The sequence below is a fragment of the Colletotrichum paranaense genome, assembly GCF_030867605.1.
Source record: "Colletotrichum paranaense strain IMI 384185 chromosome Unknown Scaffold_4.1, whole genome shotgun sequence".
NCBI classification, from domain to species: Eukaryota; Fungi; Ascomycota; class Sordariomycetes; order Glomerellales; family Glomerellaceae; genus Colletotrichum; species Colletotrichum paranaense.
The window spans coordinates 1,943,793-1,959,187 of record NW_026848962.1 but is presented as its reverse complement, the minus strand read 5'-3'; the positions used below and the strand labels follow the sequence as shown (position 1 = coordinate 1,959,187).

Below are 15,395 nucleotides of genomic sequence, written 5' to 3'. Positions count from 1 at the left end.
AGATGTTTGATGAGCAGGGCTTGACCATGATCAATTCGATAAAGGCACGACTGTAGGACTCAGAGGCAAATTTCAATGAATCGATGATGTGATATGAACAAGATAGTATGAATTTGAAGCGAAGTCTAGATATGCAAGTGATTGTACGGCATCCAGTCTGAGGGTATGCCTGGGTATGTAAGAAATAACATGCTGAAAAAGTCCGAGGTCTTCTAAGATAGACCACTATTATGCAATAAAATTTAAAAACATTAGATGGTATCCATCCATCAGTTTACTGTCTGTGTGACCAGAGGCCCGCCAGTTGTAGGCCAGGCTACCGCAGTCGACAGGGCGTACAAGTCAAACATGCGCGGTCCGCCGCAATAGTTGTTCGTGGCAGTGGTAGTCGTAAGCACACCGTTCGTCGAGAATGTGCTGACGCTGCCGTAGCAGTAATCCTTGCAGGCGCCGCGTCCGACGAGTGACGTGACGGCAGCGCCGTTGAATTCGAAATTGCTACCGCCGTAGCACTCGTGGTGGTATTCCATGAAGACATACGGCAACTTCGTCGTCGAGGTCGGCGAGTTGCTGAAGAGCGAGTTGGCGTAGCCAATGCAAAGCTCAGGTGTGCCACTGTTGTTGGCAAACAGTCCGGGCAGTGCATGTCCATTACCGCTGTCCTGGAAACAGCCAATGTAGTAGTATCCGTTTGTGGGAGTGGCAGTCGGGCCGGCAGTAGTGCTTGCGAGGGAAGAGCTGCTTGCCGTGGTTGATGCGGGGACGGTGGGTACGGGAATGGTTGAGGAAGAGGATGTCGGCGGCGCTGCAGATGAGCTACTACTGACGGAGGTGGTTGTGAACGCCACGACAGAGCTAGACGAAGAGCTTGACGAGAGAACGGACGAGCTGGAAACCTGCGAAGAGCTGGTAACGATAGGCGACGAAGAGGATGAAGTGAATGCACTCGAGCTGGAAGAATCACTGGCAGTCTGGCCCGTGAATGCAGCCGATGACGAAGAAGATGCCGAGCTGCTTGATTGGACAACGGAGGAAGAGCTCGACGGAAGGTCGGTTGATTGGGATGACACCGGCGAGGCAGAAGAGCTCGAGCTCAAGATCGAGGAGGTTGTCTGAATAGACGACGTTGACGCCACACTAGATGATGAGCTAACGATTGTCGAGGAAGTCGATACTACAGTGCTTGAAGACGAGCTGGAGCTGGCTGGGGAGAACGTGTACAGGTCAAGACGCCCACCAGAACCACAGTATTGAAGCGCATTACCCTTGCAGACCATGTTGCAGTCTGTCAGGGCAGCCGGCAAGGATCCAGCGTTGGTGGTATTGCCGCAGAAGCATTCCCGAGCGTACTCGACACCCATGTACTGCCAGTTGCCGGCAGAGCAGAAGGTGGCGCAAGTCTCGACAGTCATGGTATCCGCAGCAGTGAAGGCACCAGTCAAGGCACGAGTGTTGCTACCTTCGGTCTGGCAACCCAAGAACTTGTAGTTGCCGGCTTGGGGGGCGTGCTGAGGAGCCGAGGGAACCTTGTTCGGGATAGTGTTGCTGTAGACTGACAACCTAGCTCCGCCTCCACACAACCCGGTCTTTGAGCCAGCGCATGGCATAGAACAGTCCGACTCCGAGGCAGAAGTTTGGGACGCCTTCACATCCCAGCCGCAGAAGCACTCGCGGCTGTATTCGACACCAAAGTAGTTGAAGGCTCCTCCGTTGTAAGCGCCGGCGCTGCAGAATGCGGCGCACTTATCCAAGGTCATGTCATCCGCAGCCAGGAAAGATTCAGCCAGCAGGCGAGTGCCGTTGATGAGATCCTTATAACAGCCAGAGTACTGCCACTGGCTACTGATAACAGCTGGCATGGCGGAGTTGATGGGCGACATGACCATTGTAGACGAAGGGCTGGAAGATGAACTGCTCGATGAAGAGGTCAGTGTGGATGAGGCCACCGTGCTTGTAGCCGGCGTGCTGCTAGAAAATCCTGTCGCGGAGGAACTGCTGGAGATCGCGCTACTGGATGAAGATCCGCTTGCAGAGCTAGTCGAAACAATGACGGCACTGCTAGAGGACACAATGCTTGAGCTGGAGCTCGTAGCAGCTGGTACCGATGAGCTGGAGCTAGAGCTTGGAGCGTTGAGAGAAGCGTAGAAACCAGCAATGTCGAACGAAGTGATGTCAGCGTACAAGCTCATGTGGCCACCATCGCCTCCGCATGCCTGGGTATCATCACCTGTGCAGTCAAAGGTGCAAAGGTTGAGAGACTCAGATCTGTACGTCGAAGGGGTCTTGATGCTTCCACCGCACCAGCACTCTTGATGGTACTGAACTCCGGAGAGGATGTAACCCTTGGCAAGGCAAAGAGTCTGACATTGCTGGAGGGTGTTGGTTTTCTGCTGATCAGCCGTGTTGACAGAAGTCTGCAAGTTACGGCCGGCACTGCTTGTATCTTGGAAGCATCCAACCCATTGATAACGCGCGGTGCCATTCGTGAGGAGGGGTCCGACCTGCTTCGAGACAACGGTGCCGGAGAAGGCGATGTTGTGCAGTCCAGACGCTTGGCCAGTGGTGGGATCGTTACCATCGGAGCTGATGGTCCACAGAGCCTTGAGCGCTTGAGACGGATGGTTGGGCTGGACAGGCGCAGCGTGAATGCCGACACTGCCAATGGCACATGTACCAGCAGCAACCTGTGTTCCCTCGGTAAGCTCGGCAGTAGGGTTCAAAGCAAACAACTGAGGCGTCGCAGGGGGCTTGGAGATGGTAATTGTCAAGGGCGCGCCACCCTTGTTGCACACTCGGATTTGCTTATCGACCGAAGTGCCAGCAAGAACATTGCCAAAGGCGACGCTGTAGTCTGTGAGTGCGTTCCAGTTGCCTGCGCCGTCGGAGAGTTCGAATGTTACAGCGGGAGCATCGTTGACGGAGGCGCTCAACGTGAGGACAGAGGAACCACCGTTAGACCAGATGACGACCTTTGAGGAGTAGGAGCCCGCAGTGGATTGGAAGAAACGGAGAGGGACCGAAAGACTCTTTCCGGAGTCCAAAGTGGAACCAACAGCGGGAAAGCCCGAAGAAGTGAATCCAGCACCCAGAGTGCCGTCGTTGGTGAAGTTGGTGTAAGTGCCAGCAGTGTCCTGCCAAGCAAATCCAGTAAAGGTAAGGGTGCCATTGCCGATGTTCTGGAGGAGAGCAGTGGCGGTGAGACCATCGGGTGAATCGCGCAGCACGAGTCTTCCGAATGTGATATCTGATGGAGTCGCCTTGAGGAAAGCTCCTTGCTTGACGACGGTGCCCTGGACTGTCACAAAAGTGCTCGCGGCGTAGTCTGCCGAGGCGTTGACAGCGAGTGTGATAGCACTGGTAAGGAAGCCGGGTACGACCTTTGCAGCAGTGTTTGAGATATCCCACGTCACATTCAGGCTGAAGGATGTGCCCGCAGCTACGGCGCCTTGGGGGAGAGTCGAGTTGGAGCACGACCAGGACGCGTCGGCGACGGAACATCCAACAACCCCAGCCAAGGCGACATTGGCCTTGCAGCTGACAGTGGCGCTCGCGGTAGATCCAAGTTCCAAGGAGCCAAAGTCAAGAGGAGAGGTGCAGTTGACGGCAGAGTTGACCGGCGCACCAAAACAGACGAGCTTGTTGGCGTTGACGTGGAAGAAGACTCGGCCGTCGCCGAAAACGGGACGCTGGTACTTGTTTGTGCCTTGAGACGAAGGAAGGGTGATGGGAACCATGACACCGTCCTGAGGAATAGCCTTGAAAGCCATGAGACCAGTGTTGACATCAGTAATCCAAACGATTCCGGAACCAGCCTTGCCATTGTCGGAGGTAACTGTCATTTGGCCAACACCAACACGGCCGGCCGAGATCCAGGAAGACTGGCCAGCAAGACTGAACTGCGGCACGCCCTTGGAGTCGAAGCCGAGCTTGTAAGCAACAAGGGCACCGCCCACAGTGGTTGCATAGATGTAGCCACCCTCAGCAGGGTAACTGCCGAAACCGCCATACAGAGAGCCACCAAGCTCGATAGTCTGCAAGACACCATCACCACCGTCTGCGGCCTGACGGAATCCACCAAGGTTGTCAGCGTTGACCACGTATGTTCTGCCCTTCTTACCCGCAGTCACGCCGATGCGGTTAACACCAGCGCCCTTGAAGACAGAACCGTCCAAAACGGCAAGACCAGAAGAGCCAACGTCGCGGTCACCAGCATCAAGCGCGACATAGTCGTAGGGTTGGAAGTAGTCGATGAGAGACCATTTACCAGTAGCCGACAGCTCCATCTTGACGATACACTCATCGAGGGTTGACATGGAAATTCTGCCGCTCGCCGGAACATTGCCGTTGGCGTGTCCCTGGCCGTTACCAGCCACGAAGTAGACGTTGTTGCCGATGGTGGGCAGACCCATACCACTCTGCCAGATGCCTGCCTTGCCGCTTCTTTCGTTGGCAAGGTCCAGAGCCTGGGGGCTAGGTGCACCGGGAGCTGCTTCCGTCGCCCACATGCTCACGGGACCGACGCCTGGAGTCTTGCTGACCGAGACGATGTAGCCGGTGTAGTTCCAGCGACCACAGTGTGATCCAAATGCAGCAACAATGTGGCCGTTAAGCTCCGTCAGGGCTGGGCGCTGCAGGGCCACACCACCAACAAGATACCGGCCACGGTCGTTGTCGGCATTGATACCGTCAATGAGAGTCGGGAAGCCAGAGACGTCTTCGAGGCTAGGAATCCGAAGGGCGTACATCTTGTAGACTCCATTGGCGGTACCGGAGGTAGTTCCGTCCCGGTAGCCTTTTGAGAAGAGGTACATGATATCGGTGTTGGGGTCGATGATGGGGGTTCCCGTAACGCCAATGAAGTCGGGGATATCGCCGCAGTTGCTGTCGGCGGCGAGGAAGGGTGCTTGAAGTGTTCTCTCCATCAAGCTCTTGCCAGTCTTTCCGTCAAAGACACGGATGATGTTCATCTCGGAGGCGGTGATGACAAGCTCGGATCCGCCATTGGGCGTGTAGACCAAGGGCTTGGCGAGCCAGTTCTCCTTGGCATTGGGAGATTGGAACGTCCATAAACTCTTGAACCCTGAAGAGCCTGCGATATTTGGGTTCAAGTTGTGATTGGGAAGGTAGCCGGATTGCGGTGCATCCTTTCGGGAGGGAAGAAGTCAGTATTGGATACTCGTTGAATTACACCCACATGGAGCTGGCATGCGGAGGTCTCGCCGGCTGCCGAGCCGCAAGCCAGTGTAAGCGGGAACAGAGGAACGGAACTTACAGCATCGCGGTATGAATCGGTAGAGGCAAGTGAAGCAACAAGCGCCGGCAACGAAGCCAGCAATCCTAATGAGAGTCTCATGCTGGGCTGTTGAAGAATGAAAGCAGTTAACAATCGAATGCCTGCTTCGAGTATAACAGTCCCAGAAGTGCCGCGAAAAGTGAATGGAGATGAGCACTTGGTGATGATGGCATACTTGGATTTGTCCGGGGCACAGGGCGGATAATAAACAAAAGTATGTGCCTGCCAAGTCTGCAGGCCAAGCTCAAGGTCTCAAGGTCTGAACTGTCTGATGGTCGGAGGGCGACACAACACAGGACGAGCAGGGCAGCTGTCGTCTGCTTCGAGACCGTTGTTAGTCGAACACATGGCGCGAGCTAGGGCCGGTCGAAGGCAGTTAGCCGGCGATGCAGAAGCCCCCTCCCATGGTGACTGCAAGCGCGAGAGTCTACCTTAGTGTAGGGTGTACGGAGTACTTGGACGATAACCGTATGAGTGAGGTAAATCGGCGCACCCATGCTTGGGATGGGCTGGGTTTGGGTTGTTTCGACTGGAGATGTTAGGTTCCGTAGGGATGGTGCGGATAGCCAAGCCTAGTTTGATTAGGGCGAGATATTGAAGGCGCCAGAGACATTTCAGGACAAGCGGAAAAAGCATAGCTGGGTAAGCAGGGAAGTCTTGTCTTGGGAGGGGGTCGATCCGGCAAGGACCGTCTAAAACACCACCAAGCGAACGCACGCTCATGTTCTGAGCGTAAAGACGCGTAGACAAGACTGGACTCGAAAAGGCCAAGACAGATGCATGGCCAGAGAGCTTGGGAACCAAGGGAGCGGAACGGGACCGGGCGCGACGGCGAAGGCGACGGATGACTGTACTCAACTGGCTGTGAAGGCATCAAGCACAAGTTGGTCGAAGCCATGCGCCGCCCATGGGGACCCGGAGAAGGGCCACCATGTGTCCAGACTGTCGGATGGATCCGTGGAGAAGGCCATGTGACGGTCCAGGATTATTCGGATGGCAGGCCTCTCGTCCAGAAGCGAGGCAAGGCCATTGATTCTCTCCATCTTTCGCGCGCTCTCTTTCTCTCTCTCTCTCCGTTTCCTAGGTTTAAATCCACTTGGTCTGGAGCTGTTATGGGTTTGAAGGCTGAAGCTGGTGACTCGTGAGGTTGGGATCAGTTCAGCACGTCAGCAGCCGCAGCCGCAGCCGCAACCTAATGGTAGGTATGCGCGCCTCTCCACTCTTACACCCAGCTGGTCGGACGAAGCTTTGTGGCTTTAGGTCTCGGGGTTGGCGTTTGCCTGGGTAACTGCACCATAAAATTCTTGCATTGTCATCGGGTTGGAGCTGAAGCGGCCGAGAGGCGTAAGGGAAACAATCGGCGTGGTTCAATTTGTGTCTAGACCTCGAAGGGGAAGAAAACGACCGACGCGGGGCGGCAGCTAATTACTTGCCACGAGTAGATTGGCTTGGTGTTGGTTTGCGTTTCCTTTTTTTGCATATCGGCAGAATGAGATCTTCGCAGGCGCATCCTAAAGTTGAAGACATGAAGAAGCAAGCAACAGACCAGTGACCACGAACGCTGACTTTGCTTGGTGCATCTGGTGCGTCTGGTGCATGGGAGAGCCAAGATTCTAGTCGGGTGAGACGTGAGAGAAGCAGCCAAAGAGCCCAAAAAAAGAATCAAACGGAGGAGAGCAGGGAATGTGGCCTGGGGAAGATTAAGTGGCTTTTCTGTCTAAGCCCGATATGGAGTTATAGAGTCTTGAAGCGAAGGGCACCGTAGGCGGGGACAACCCTCGAATCCCGCACCTGCCTCCTGCGACACTGGACACAATGGATGAGGAAAGGGCACTTGCCTCAAAAGCAGTGTAGGTACGAAGTAACGTACCTTTGGTAAGGCAAGAGTCTGGAAGGCACAGGGGTTGCCAAGTCGCGCACCTGCACCTGCACCTGCACCTGCACTTGCACTTCACCTGCACTTACACCAAACCTAAGTGACCGGCGCGGCTGCACCTAGCCACGTCGCACTTTTCAGGAAAACACCACGATGATTTTTCTCTGGCATACTACCTAAGGTACGGAGTGATGTGCTCGGAGAAATGCGCATTGGCTGCTTGGCTCCATCATCTTATTGTGCATAAGGTTACTGGCGCTAGCCATGCACGCTGCTGCACGCTGCACTCTGCAAGGGCGACAGCACGCGGTTGGGGTTCAGCCGGAGGGAAGCTACCGCGGAACACCTGAGAAATAGCGTCCACGCTTTCTCCCTTGCCCATGGAAATGCACGTTTTCTTCTGAGGTACTTCGTACGAAGTACACCATCGTGAGGGCAAGAGGTGATGACGTCCATTCGGGAAGTTGGAGGGAGGCAGGGTGGCCCCTCGCTGGCTTCCTCGCCAAACTCACTTGGACACGAAGCCGCGACTATTGAATCTTAATCCTCGAACTTATCGTACAATTCGGGAGGGGAAGAATGATGAACGATGAGGCAGGCACGCCTGAGGCAAGCCACCTCATAGTACACCTTCCAATGCCAGTGACGTCCTGCCATTATCCTCGTCCCTCTTTCCCGGGTTTTCAACCTTGGGCGGGAGACCACTGACAAAGGCGGAGGAAGAGGAAAGAACGACAATCCGTACCCTCCACTGCTACGAATACACGTGCTTGCCGGCCGGACGACGGTGCGCACCTTCCGCTGCCCTTCCATGAGTGGGGGTGGCAGGGTGGCGGCCCAAATCATCGGTTCCAACACGTTTTGGGGGCAGATGCGGTTGTTTGTTCGCGCCTTCCACCTGTACTGCCGGTCCTGCCTTCCAACTTCTTGCCTCCAGTGCACTTACCCAGCCATTGAACATCACCACGAGGCTTCGCTTCGGTCTTTGTGGCGGATAAGCAGCCTTGGGTTTTCAGCTTCTCACCGACTTGTGTCCCCGTGTCTCTTCTTTTTTCAATAATCATCATCACCGCCTGTTTGCCTCGAGTTTGTCGCCATGTGAGGTGCCGACTCATTACGGATGCGTCTCTCATAAATACCATGAGCAAGCAACAACAGCCACACCACGTCAGGCCCAGCTGAAATAACCCTTTCTTTCTTTTTTCACGCAGCTTGTTCCACCAGACCACGAAAACACAAATGGAGCATTGATAGATCTCAAACATTGGCTTCACATTGGCACTCGGCTGCATCGTGACAGACGCCCCCAAAGGCCCCCATCTCGTACGACGTGCTGGCTACCGTACGCCGACACCCTCATTGCATTTCTGCACTTGGTCGTTCTTGTCTTCATCCCACGGCACTGCAACTTCCGAGTCATCGCTTTCCTTGCAGGCTGCAGCCGTCGCGTCCCGGATGCAACTCTGCAAACCAACCTAGGGCGCATAAAGAGCAATTTTGCACACAAACTAGTCAGTCATCATTCGTCGGATGTTTTCTTCATCCCAAGGTCTGTTCGTCACAGTACGGATACTCCCTTCTGCGTCGTCCCATCTCACATGGCCATCCCTTTGCTTGGCTGCAGTCACTTCAGTAGTCTCCCGTAGTCTCATGTCGGGAACCACGGCCCATCACATTGATCACACACTTTCTCTACGTGCCCTCAGGTTTGGTTTCTTTTTTCCACCATGTGTGTTTGTACTTACTAATTCGCGCAAGCGTGACGCCAATGTAAGGTACCAACGGCACTCTTCCCCCCTTGACACAAACAAACTTCCCATCAACCTTTTATCTTTGTCTTTATTCTCACCATCAGCCGTTTCCCTCAGACTCGGAGAAGAACTGAGAGGCTATCTTAGTCGGAACATGATCGAGTGGCCCTGTTTAGGCAGTTCGCTCGGGTACACTGACAGATTGAAGATGCGGCTACCCAGCTTGGGCAGACTACGAATGAGGCCTGCCTCTTTTCGGCCAATATTCCGAAGCCACGCCGATTCAGCGTCCGGTGAAGCTTCCAAAGTGCCTACAGTCGCGCCATTTCCGCCATCTTTACCACCCTGGCGGAGAGGCTGATACAGCGACCACAGCGACCACTGTCGTGTCTTCCATAATCAATGAAGAACTCTTTTCGCGACTTCACGCAGGTCCAGCAAATTCATGGCAACGGCCATGTTGCAACTCCGATCAACATTTTGTCCGCCCCTTTTCTTCTCACCCTGGTCTCCGTTCATTTCGAGGGTCTCTTCTTGATGCTTCGTAGATCGGCAAGTCGCCGTCAGTTTGGAGGCACTCAATCTCATCAGCTTTATCTCAAGGGCCTTCAGAAGGCCAAGATGTCGCAAGGTGTTACGACTTCATTCGCGAACATGACGGCGCGTAACCTGGCAGTGCCTCGAGCGTTTCAGTTCGCTTGACATTGTCAACCATCTCTCAAGTGACAAGATGGATCATTTACCCTGGTCCCGAATTCTCGGGATTGGCTTTGATCTCATGGGGCCACATCGAGAACTGCCGCACGTCGCATCCCACATGGCAAGTTGCGGCTCACGAGGCTTCAGACCTTCACAAAATGTGTACGGAACGGCACCGGCGGTGAGGCGTTCTTCTACTCGAGCCATCTCAAAAGCCATTCCAGCTGGATGTGTTTCAGATCTACAGAGCGGTCTGCCAAGCCATCTCCTGGTCATAGCCACGCTTTGCAGGTGCCAAAAATCGTGGCCAAGGAGGATGCCGTCGCCGCCACCACATCCGTGTGTTTTCTCTTGTTGTCTTTTTTTATCTTCTGCGAACCGGTCCCCGAGCGCCTATTGTTTACCACGTCGATCAAAACGCCACACTCGGTGGCGTCGTAGCTCTCTTCTATCTCGGATCTCAGAAGCCTCGAACCAATCGTTCAGGGTCGACCGTCTCTCCCGTGCGGCTCTTGACGCCTCACTCCTTCATCTCAAGTTTGGACGAGAATTTGATGCTAGTTCATCTTGATTTTCCTGTACCACGTTGTTGCTCCACTCAACGCCCCTGACTTCTCAGCTCGTCACAGCAACGAGTCTACGACTCAACTCTGAACCGCTACGGAGACCCTTACTTGAAAGGGTTATTACGGAGTACTAGATACGCTATTCGATCAGCTCCATTACTTTGTTCTTATTCATCCTGCGATCAACCAGTCAAGCACGGTTCTCAGGTGGTGCCAAACCACTTAAGCATGAATTATATTCTGTTGCCCCCGCAGAAAGTGCCGCAGTGGATTCACGAGTCAGGGATGGTCTGCGACGGGGGCGAACCCTTCTTGCAGACAACAGCTAAGAATACGAGTAGCTGAACGTTAGCGGCCTCGGCAATGCGACGCCGTGACCAGTCCCCACCATGAAGATGAAAAAAGATTGAGGCGTCTGAAGTTTGCCGGTTGGTATTCACCACACTCAATTTCCTCTCCCGCATCTTCGACATCACTGTAATCAGACGACCAATCAACATCCGCCACCTCAACTTTAGGTCGTGATATTGGTGGACTGCGTACGATCTGTGTGTATTGAGACCACTCATCGCGACTGAGGCCGGGAATGCTCGCACGCCTTGGTCTGGTAGGGCTTGTGGCCACCTGTGCCTCAGGGGCCTATGTGCAATGGCAGGACTGTGGTGGTCATTCAAGCAAGACAGATGTCTTCGTTCCCCAGAGTCTGCGAGCCACTTTGGAGCCGTCAGACGATGGGCGCCAGAACCAGCTGACACTCCAGGTCGGGAGATGGATGGAAGAAGCGGAATGCCAGGATCTGGCTCGAAGGACGCCCTATGCAACACTGGAATTCGAAATGCTAGGCCGTTCTGCTGCGTATCAAACCACAACCAAGACAACATGTGAAAAGCTCAACTTTTCAAAGAATTGGCGCTCGTCACTGGTCAACCCCTTCAGCCTTCATTTGTCTATTTCGGAAGATATCGGCCGTCTGCCACCATTGTCAACATTCCATACGACTTTGCACCTCGAGGGAAATGACTCGGAGGAGATCAGCTGTCGTCAAGCAAATATCACTCCAGCACTAAGTTCAACCGTCACCGCAATCGTCACTTACTCGACATGGGCCATCTTTCTCTTTGTGCTCCTTGTCGGTATTCTACGCTCTACCTACAGCACACCGATTGCGCTGGACGATGAGGATGACGAAGAGCAACGCTCGATACGGACTGTCCTACCGAACGTGGGGGATTGTCTCCAGTACCTTCAGTTCATCTTCTTGACCGGCGGGCTCAGTTTGCGGTATCCTAGATTCTACCAGCCGGTAGTCAGTCACCTCAACTTGTTTTCCCTCTTTATGAACGGCCCAGTCACCCACGGCGTGGTGTATGATAGGGTTGAAGACGGCATCTACGTATTGAATGGCACATACGGCGGCACGTATGGTCTGGAACTCATGACCCAGATCGCGGGTGCACCAATGACCATGGACACTTGGTTGAACATGGTCGTTCTCATGTTCATCATCGCCTTTGGTGTCGCTATGGTCCTTGAGGTCGTCTGGTTCATGAAGCGAAGTCATGACCTTGACAGCGAGTTTTCACGGTCAGCCGGCGGCATGAGATACACGGCTAGTCGTGTCTTGCGTGGTATTTTGTCGTATTTCACGTTTCCACTTGCAGCCTTGTCTTTCTATCAGCTCGATAACGCCTCGATCCTTCCCGCATACCATACATCAATGGCAGTCGCACTAATCCTTGCCATGATGGCCGCTTTTATTTGGCTTATCCGGAAAATTCCTACGCGCAGCCTAGGCGTCCTAGTTTTCGACAGCACTAAGCGTTATCGACAACTCCGTGCCGTGGACGATGCCCGTCGCCGGGATGGAACTTTCATTTTTGTCTTGTTCGCCCTCACATTTGTCCGCGGCGCCGCCGTCGGTGGCCTGCAGATTTCCGGGCCGGCTCAGTTGGCCGTCCTCGGTGCCTGCGAGCTCGTGCTCTTAGCTAGCATTGCCGGGTTCCAAGCATACTCTACATTCTCCATTGGCAGCATTGCGGCGACCATTCGGCTTTGCAGCCTGATTTTCCTGGTTGCATTCCTACCCGGACTTGCGACACCGATCAGCGTCAAGAGTGCTATCGGATATCTTCTTCTAGCTGTTCATGGCGGCATGCTACTACTTGGCTTCTTCGTTCCTGCTCTCTGTGAGCTATCGAAACTTGTCAAGGGCTGGTGGACAGCACCGCGACCAGAGGTAAAACTTAGAATTCCATGTATTTAATAACTTTTCTAACACGTGTTCTATAGATTTATGGCCTCCGCCAGCTCCGTCGACGCGAGGTGTCAAGAACCAATCTCGCTTCCATGTATACGTCCAGCATGCCAGACACATCGTATCCTGAGCCGAATGTTGTTGAATCACCCAACGCGGGCTATCTCCGGCCGACGTATCGGTCGGATAGTCCCAGCACTATGCACCTAGCCTCTTCGACTACCTCTAGTCGATACTTCCGGCCACCGCGGTCCAGTGCGTCTATCTCGTCAGTCGAGAACCCACGCAGTCTCGGCTCCTCTTTGTACACTACCTCTACGCCTTCAAGAACGACATCGACTTCTACCACATTTATAGACAAGCACTCTGTTCAGCGATCCGAGTCAATCGTGTCCCCCAGCCGGTTATCAGAGTCAACCGAGGAGGAGTCCCGTTCGACATCCCAGAGATCACCCACAAGGCCCAGCGATGGGCCTCTCGGGCCACGTTGGAATGACTATTCCTTCCGTGAAGCAGATCTCTACTACAACGTACCTCGCCCGCCACCAGTAGAGCGGGCGTCGGAGGAGTTGCCCAGGCCACCGGCTCCGCGACCCTCCTTCCGGTCTTCGTCCGGGCTATGGGCAAGGGTAACTGGCCAATCTGGCACGGGGGAGCAGGGGTTTCAGGTTGTCCGACCTCGACCGGCCTCGGAACAGGGCTTCGTAGTTGTTCGACCCAACAGGCCAAGTAATCTCGGCAACGGTGCTCCAGGAGCTGCGCCCAGTGCGTTGAAGTGACTTGATTTGTTCTGTATCAACTCGATCACGAAGATTTTCCCGTCAATGTCAACGGTTGAATATTGCGACCTGTTTCGCATCATTGTAAATATAAAAGTTAATAGCATAATGCGGCGTTGGGGTGCATTGGTTTTCGGGCTGTCTGGCAATTTAATCGACTACATGGCTGAATCAATCTATTCAAAACAATTCAGAATTTTGACACACTTTTCCGCGGGATCGAAAGCACGAAGAAAGTCTAAACCCCCTTACACAAGCTTGACCACGGCATTCATTCCATCTGACCTTCCCTTTTTTCCCACCGACAGGCAATTGCCTAATCCGATCCAGTGGGCCCTGTGGAGCGTCATATGATTGGTCAGGACTAACTCATCCAAAACCACGACAACATGCCCTATATCGAGTCGATACTGAGCTACATATCAACAACATTTCGGGAGCTACCTTTGGTCAAATTCCTAACATGAGAATTATCACGTTAAATACATCATTCTGAGAAAAGTCAAGGAGGCCTGGTGCCTATGATGTCACGTGAGCTGACTCCAACGGCTGCCTGAAGACCACAGAAATGGGATCCCGACTTTTCTATACAAAAGCTCTCCTGCGTCCGTACTACTAAGAAGACGAAAACTTCAAAATACTTATTCTCTATTCTTCTCGACCTAAGGAGCGCCAAATACAAGAAAAGCTTGTACATTTGCTTCCCTGTGTACGCATCCCCAATATCCTTTGCCCCCCTCTTCGAGTCACCAACTTTAGTCGCCGCCACCAACACTTCAAGAACATACAACGGCAAACAGAAATGTCGTCCTCCACGCACCTCATCTCCGCCACCCCAAATACAGCATCCTTCCTAGCCGAGGCGCGCGCAGGCTTCACCGCAGACTTGGCCTCTCCACCGTCCACCGCCAAAGAACGACAGGAAATCTTGACCTCGATCCAGAGTTTTGCGTTCCAATTTCTCAAAGCCGCCGCTCACGCCTCTCACTCCCATCTCGAAGTCGCTCAGACGGACGACAGTCCAAGAGGGGAGCGAGGTGAGAGAGGTAGCCATGCGGTAGAAGCAAACATGGATCCAGAAACAGAGACAGACGATCTCGCCCAGCAAGGTCTCAATGTCCTCTGGGGAATGTTCACGTCCACGGCGCAGGTAATCGACGCAGCCGACGCGTTTCACGATCGTCTTGTAGGTTTGCTGGCGTGGACGAGGGAGTTTGACGGGGCTTATAGACGGCTTCATGGTATCGTCGGGGGTATTGCTGGTGGTGGTGGTTGGGGGTCATATGGATTCGGGCAGAGTCTACAGCTCGCGTGGGAGCAGCTCGTCGCAGCAGACTTGCCGAGCGGTACGGCGACGCGGAAAAGTCGGGATCTTGCGGCATTTTCTGCGAGGGTGTTGGCGAGGGGGTTGTGTGGAGAGTCTGTTGCTGGGACTGCGTTTTGGGTATTTGAGAGGGCTTTGGGGGGAGACGGGGATAGGCGTGAGATTGTGTCGAGGGACTTAGTACCTGCGGTTGAAGTATGGTTGGAGCACGCGTCACATGCCCTCCTCGCGCGTTGCTGTCCTTCTCCCGCGGCAGCTGGGCTTGATCCTACTACCACCGCGGCAATGGATCCGATCTCGCGGGCCGATGGTCCTTCAACGGACCAAATCACCGCAGAAACCCAACGCGACGAGTTCAGCATGTCCCACTGGCTGCGCTGGCGACGCCGTCTCCAGGAGCTGAGTCACGATGCCGATGCCGATGTGGCGAGGTTGGCGAAGAAAGTGTTCATGAGTATGATTTTCTGTGGGAGGGATTTGGGGGTTGAGGTGGATGGGGAGGCGAGGTTTGCGGAGAGGTTGCAGGGAGTTATGTATCGGGAGCTTGTGAGAAGTGGGAAGGGGGTCATGGAGGGGGAGGAAGTTGAGATTGAGGTGGATTTGGTTGATTGAGGTCTCTGGGTTTTTGGGTTTGAGGAGGGATGTTAGAGAGCGAATTGTGATGGTGGTCGGTTGCTGAACGAGTGTACTTTAGTGCTCTTGTGTGAATGTTGACTTATTATATGTGCCCTGGTACCTTAGCCTGATCATGACAAATGTCCTGTTTAGGAGATAAATCTTATTACTTGATCATTAAAATTCATAATGATCATATTGGGAACCAACCCGAACAATTACTTACAGTAGTTGTCAA

General features: G+C 53.8%; 4 protein-coding genes across 4 annotated transcripts; 2 read left to right on the top strand and 2 right to left on the bottom strand.

Annotated features, from left to right (window-relative positions):
- Window positions 1–269: 269 nt before the first annotated feature.
- CPAR01_05648 (WSC domain-containing protein) lies at window positions 270–5,353 on the bottom strand (the record flags this gene model as incomplete). Its single annotated transcript, XM_060489924.1, has 2 exons — window positions 270–5,144; window positions 5,273–5,353. 2 exons carry the CDS (start codon window positions 5,351–5,353, stop codon window positions 270–272), a joined length of 4,956 nt encoding a protein of 1,651 aa, XP_060351390.1.
- A 192-nt stretch (window positions 5,354–5,545) lies between these two features.
- On the bottom strand, window positions 5,546–6,336 carry CPAR01_05647 (uncharacterized protein; the record flags this gene model as incomplete). The annotated part of the gene is made up of 3 exons (XM_060489923.1): window positions 5,546–5,720; window positions 5,787–6,155; window positions 6,224–6,336. The coding sequence occupies 3 exons, from the start codon at window positions 6,334–6,336 to the stop codon at window positions 5,546–5,548; spliced, it is 657 nt and encodes a 218-aa protein (XP_060351389.1).
- A 4,435-nt stretch (window positions 6,337–10,771) lies between these two features.
- Window positions 10,772–13,218, top strand: CPAR01_05646 (uncharacterized protein; the record flags this gene model as incomplete). The annotated part of the gene is made up of 2 exons (XM_060489922.1): window positions 10,772–12,421; window positions 12,475–13,218. 2 exons carry the CDS (start codon window positions 10,772–10,774, stop codon window positions 13,216–13,218), a joined length of 2,394 nt encoding a protein of 797 aa, XP_060351388.1.
- An 802-nt stretch (window positions 13,219–14,020) lies between these two features.
- Window positions 14,021–15,154, top strand: CPAR01_05645 (uncharacterized protein; the record flags this gene model as incomplete). Its single annotated transcript, XM_060489921.1, has 1 exon — window positions 14,021–15,154. One exon carries the CDS (start codon window positions 14,021–14,023, stop codon window positions 15,152–15,154), a length of 1,134 nt encoding a protein of 377 aa, XP_060351387.1.
- Window positions 15,155–15,395: the final 241 nt, after the last annotated feature.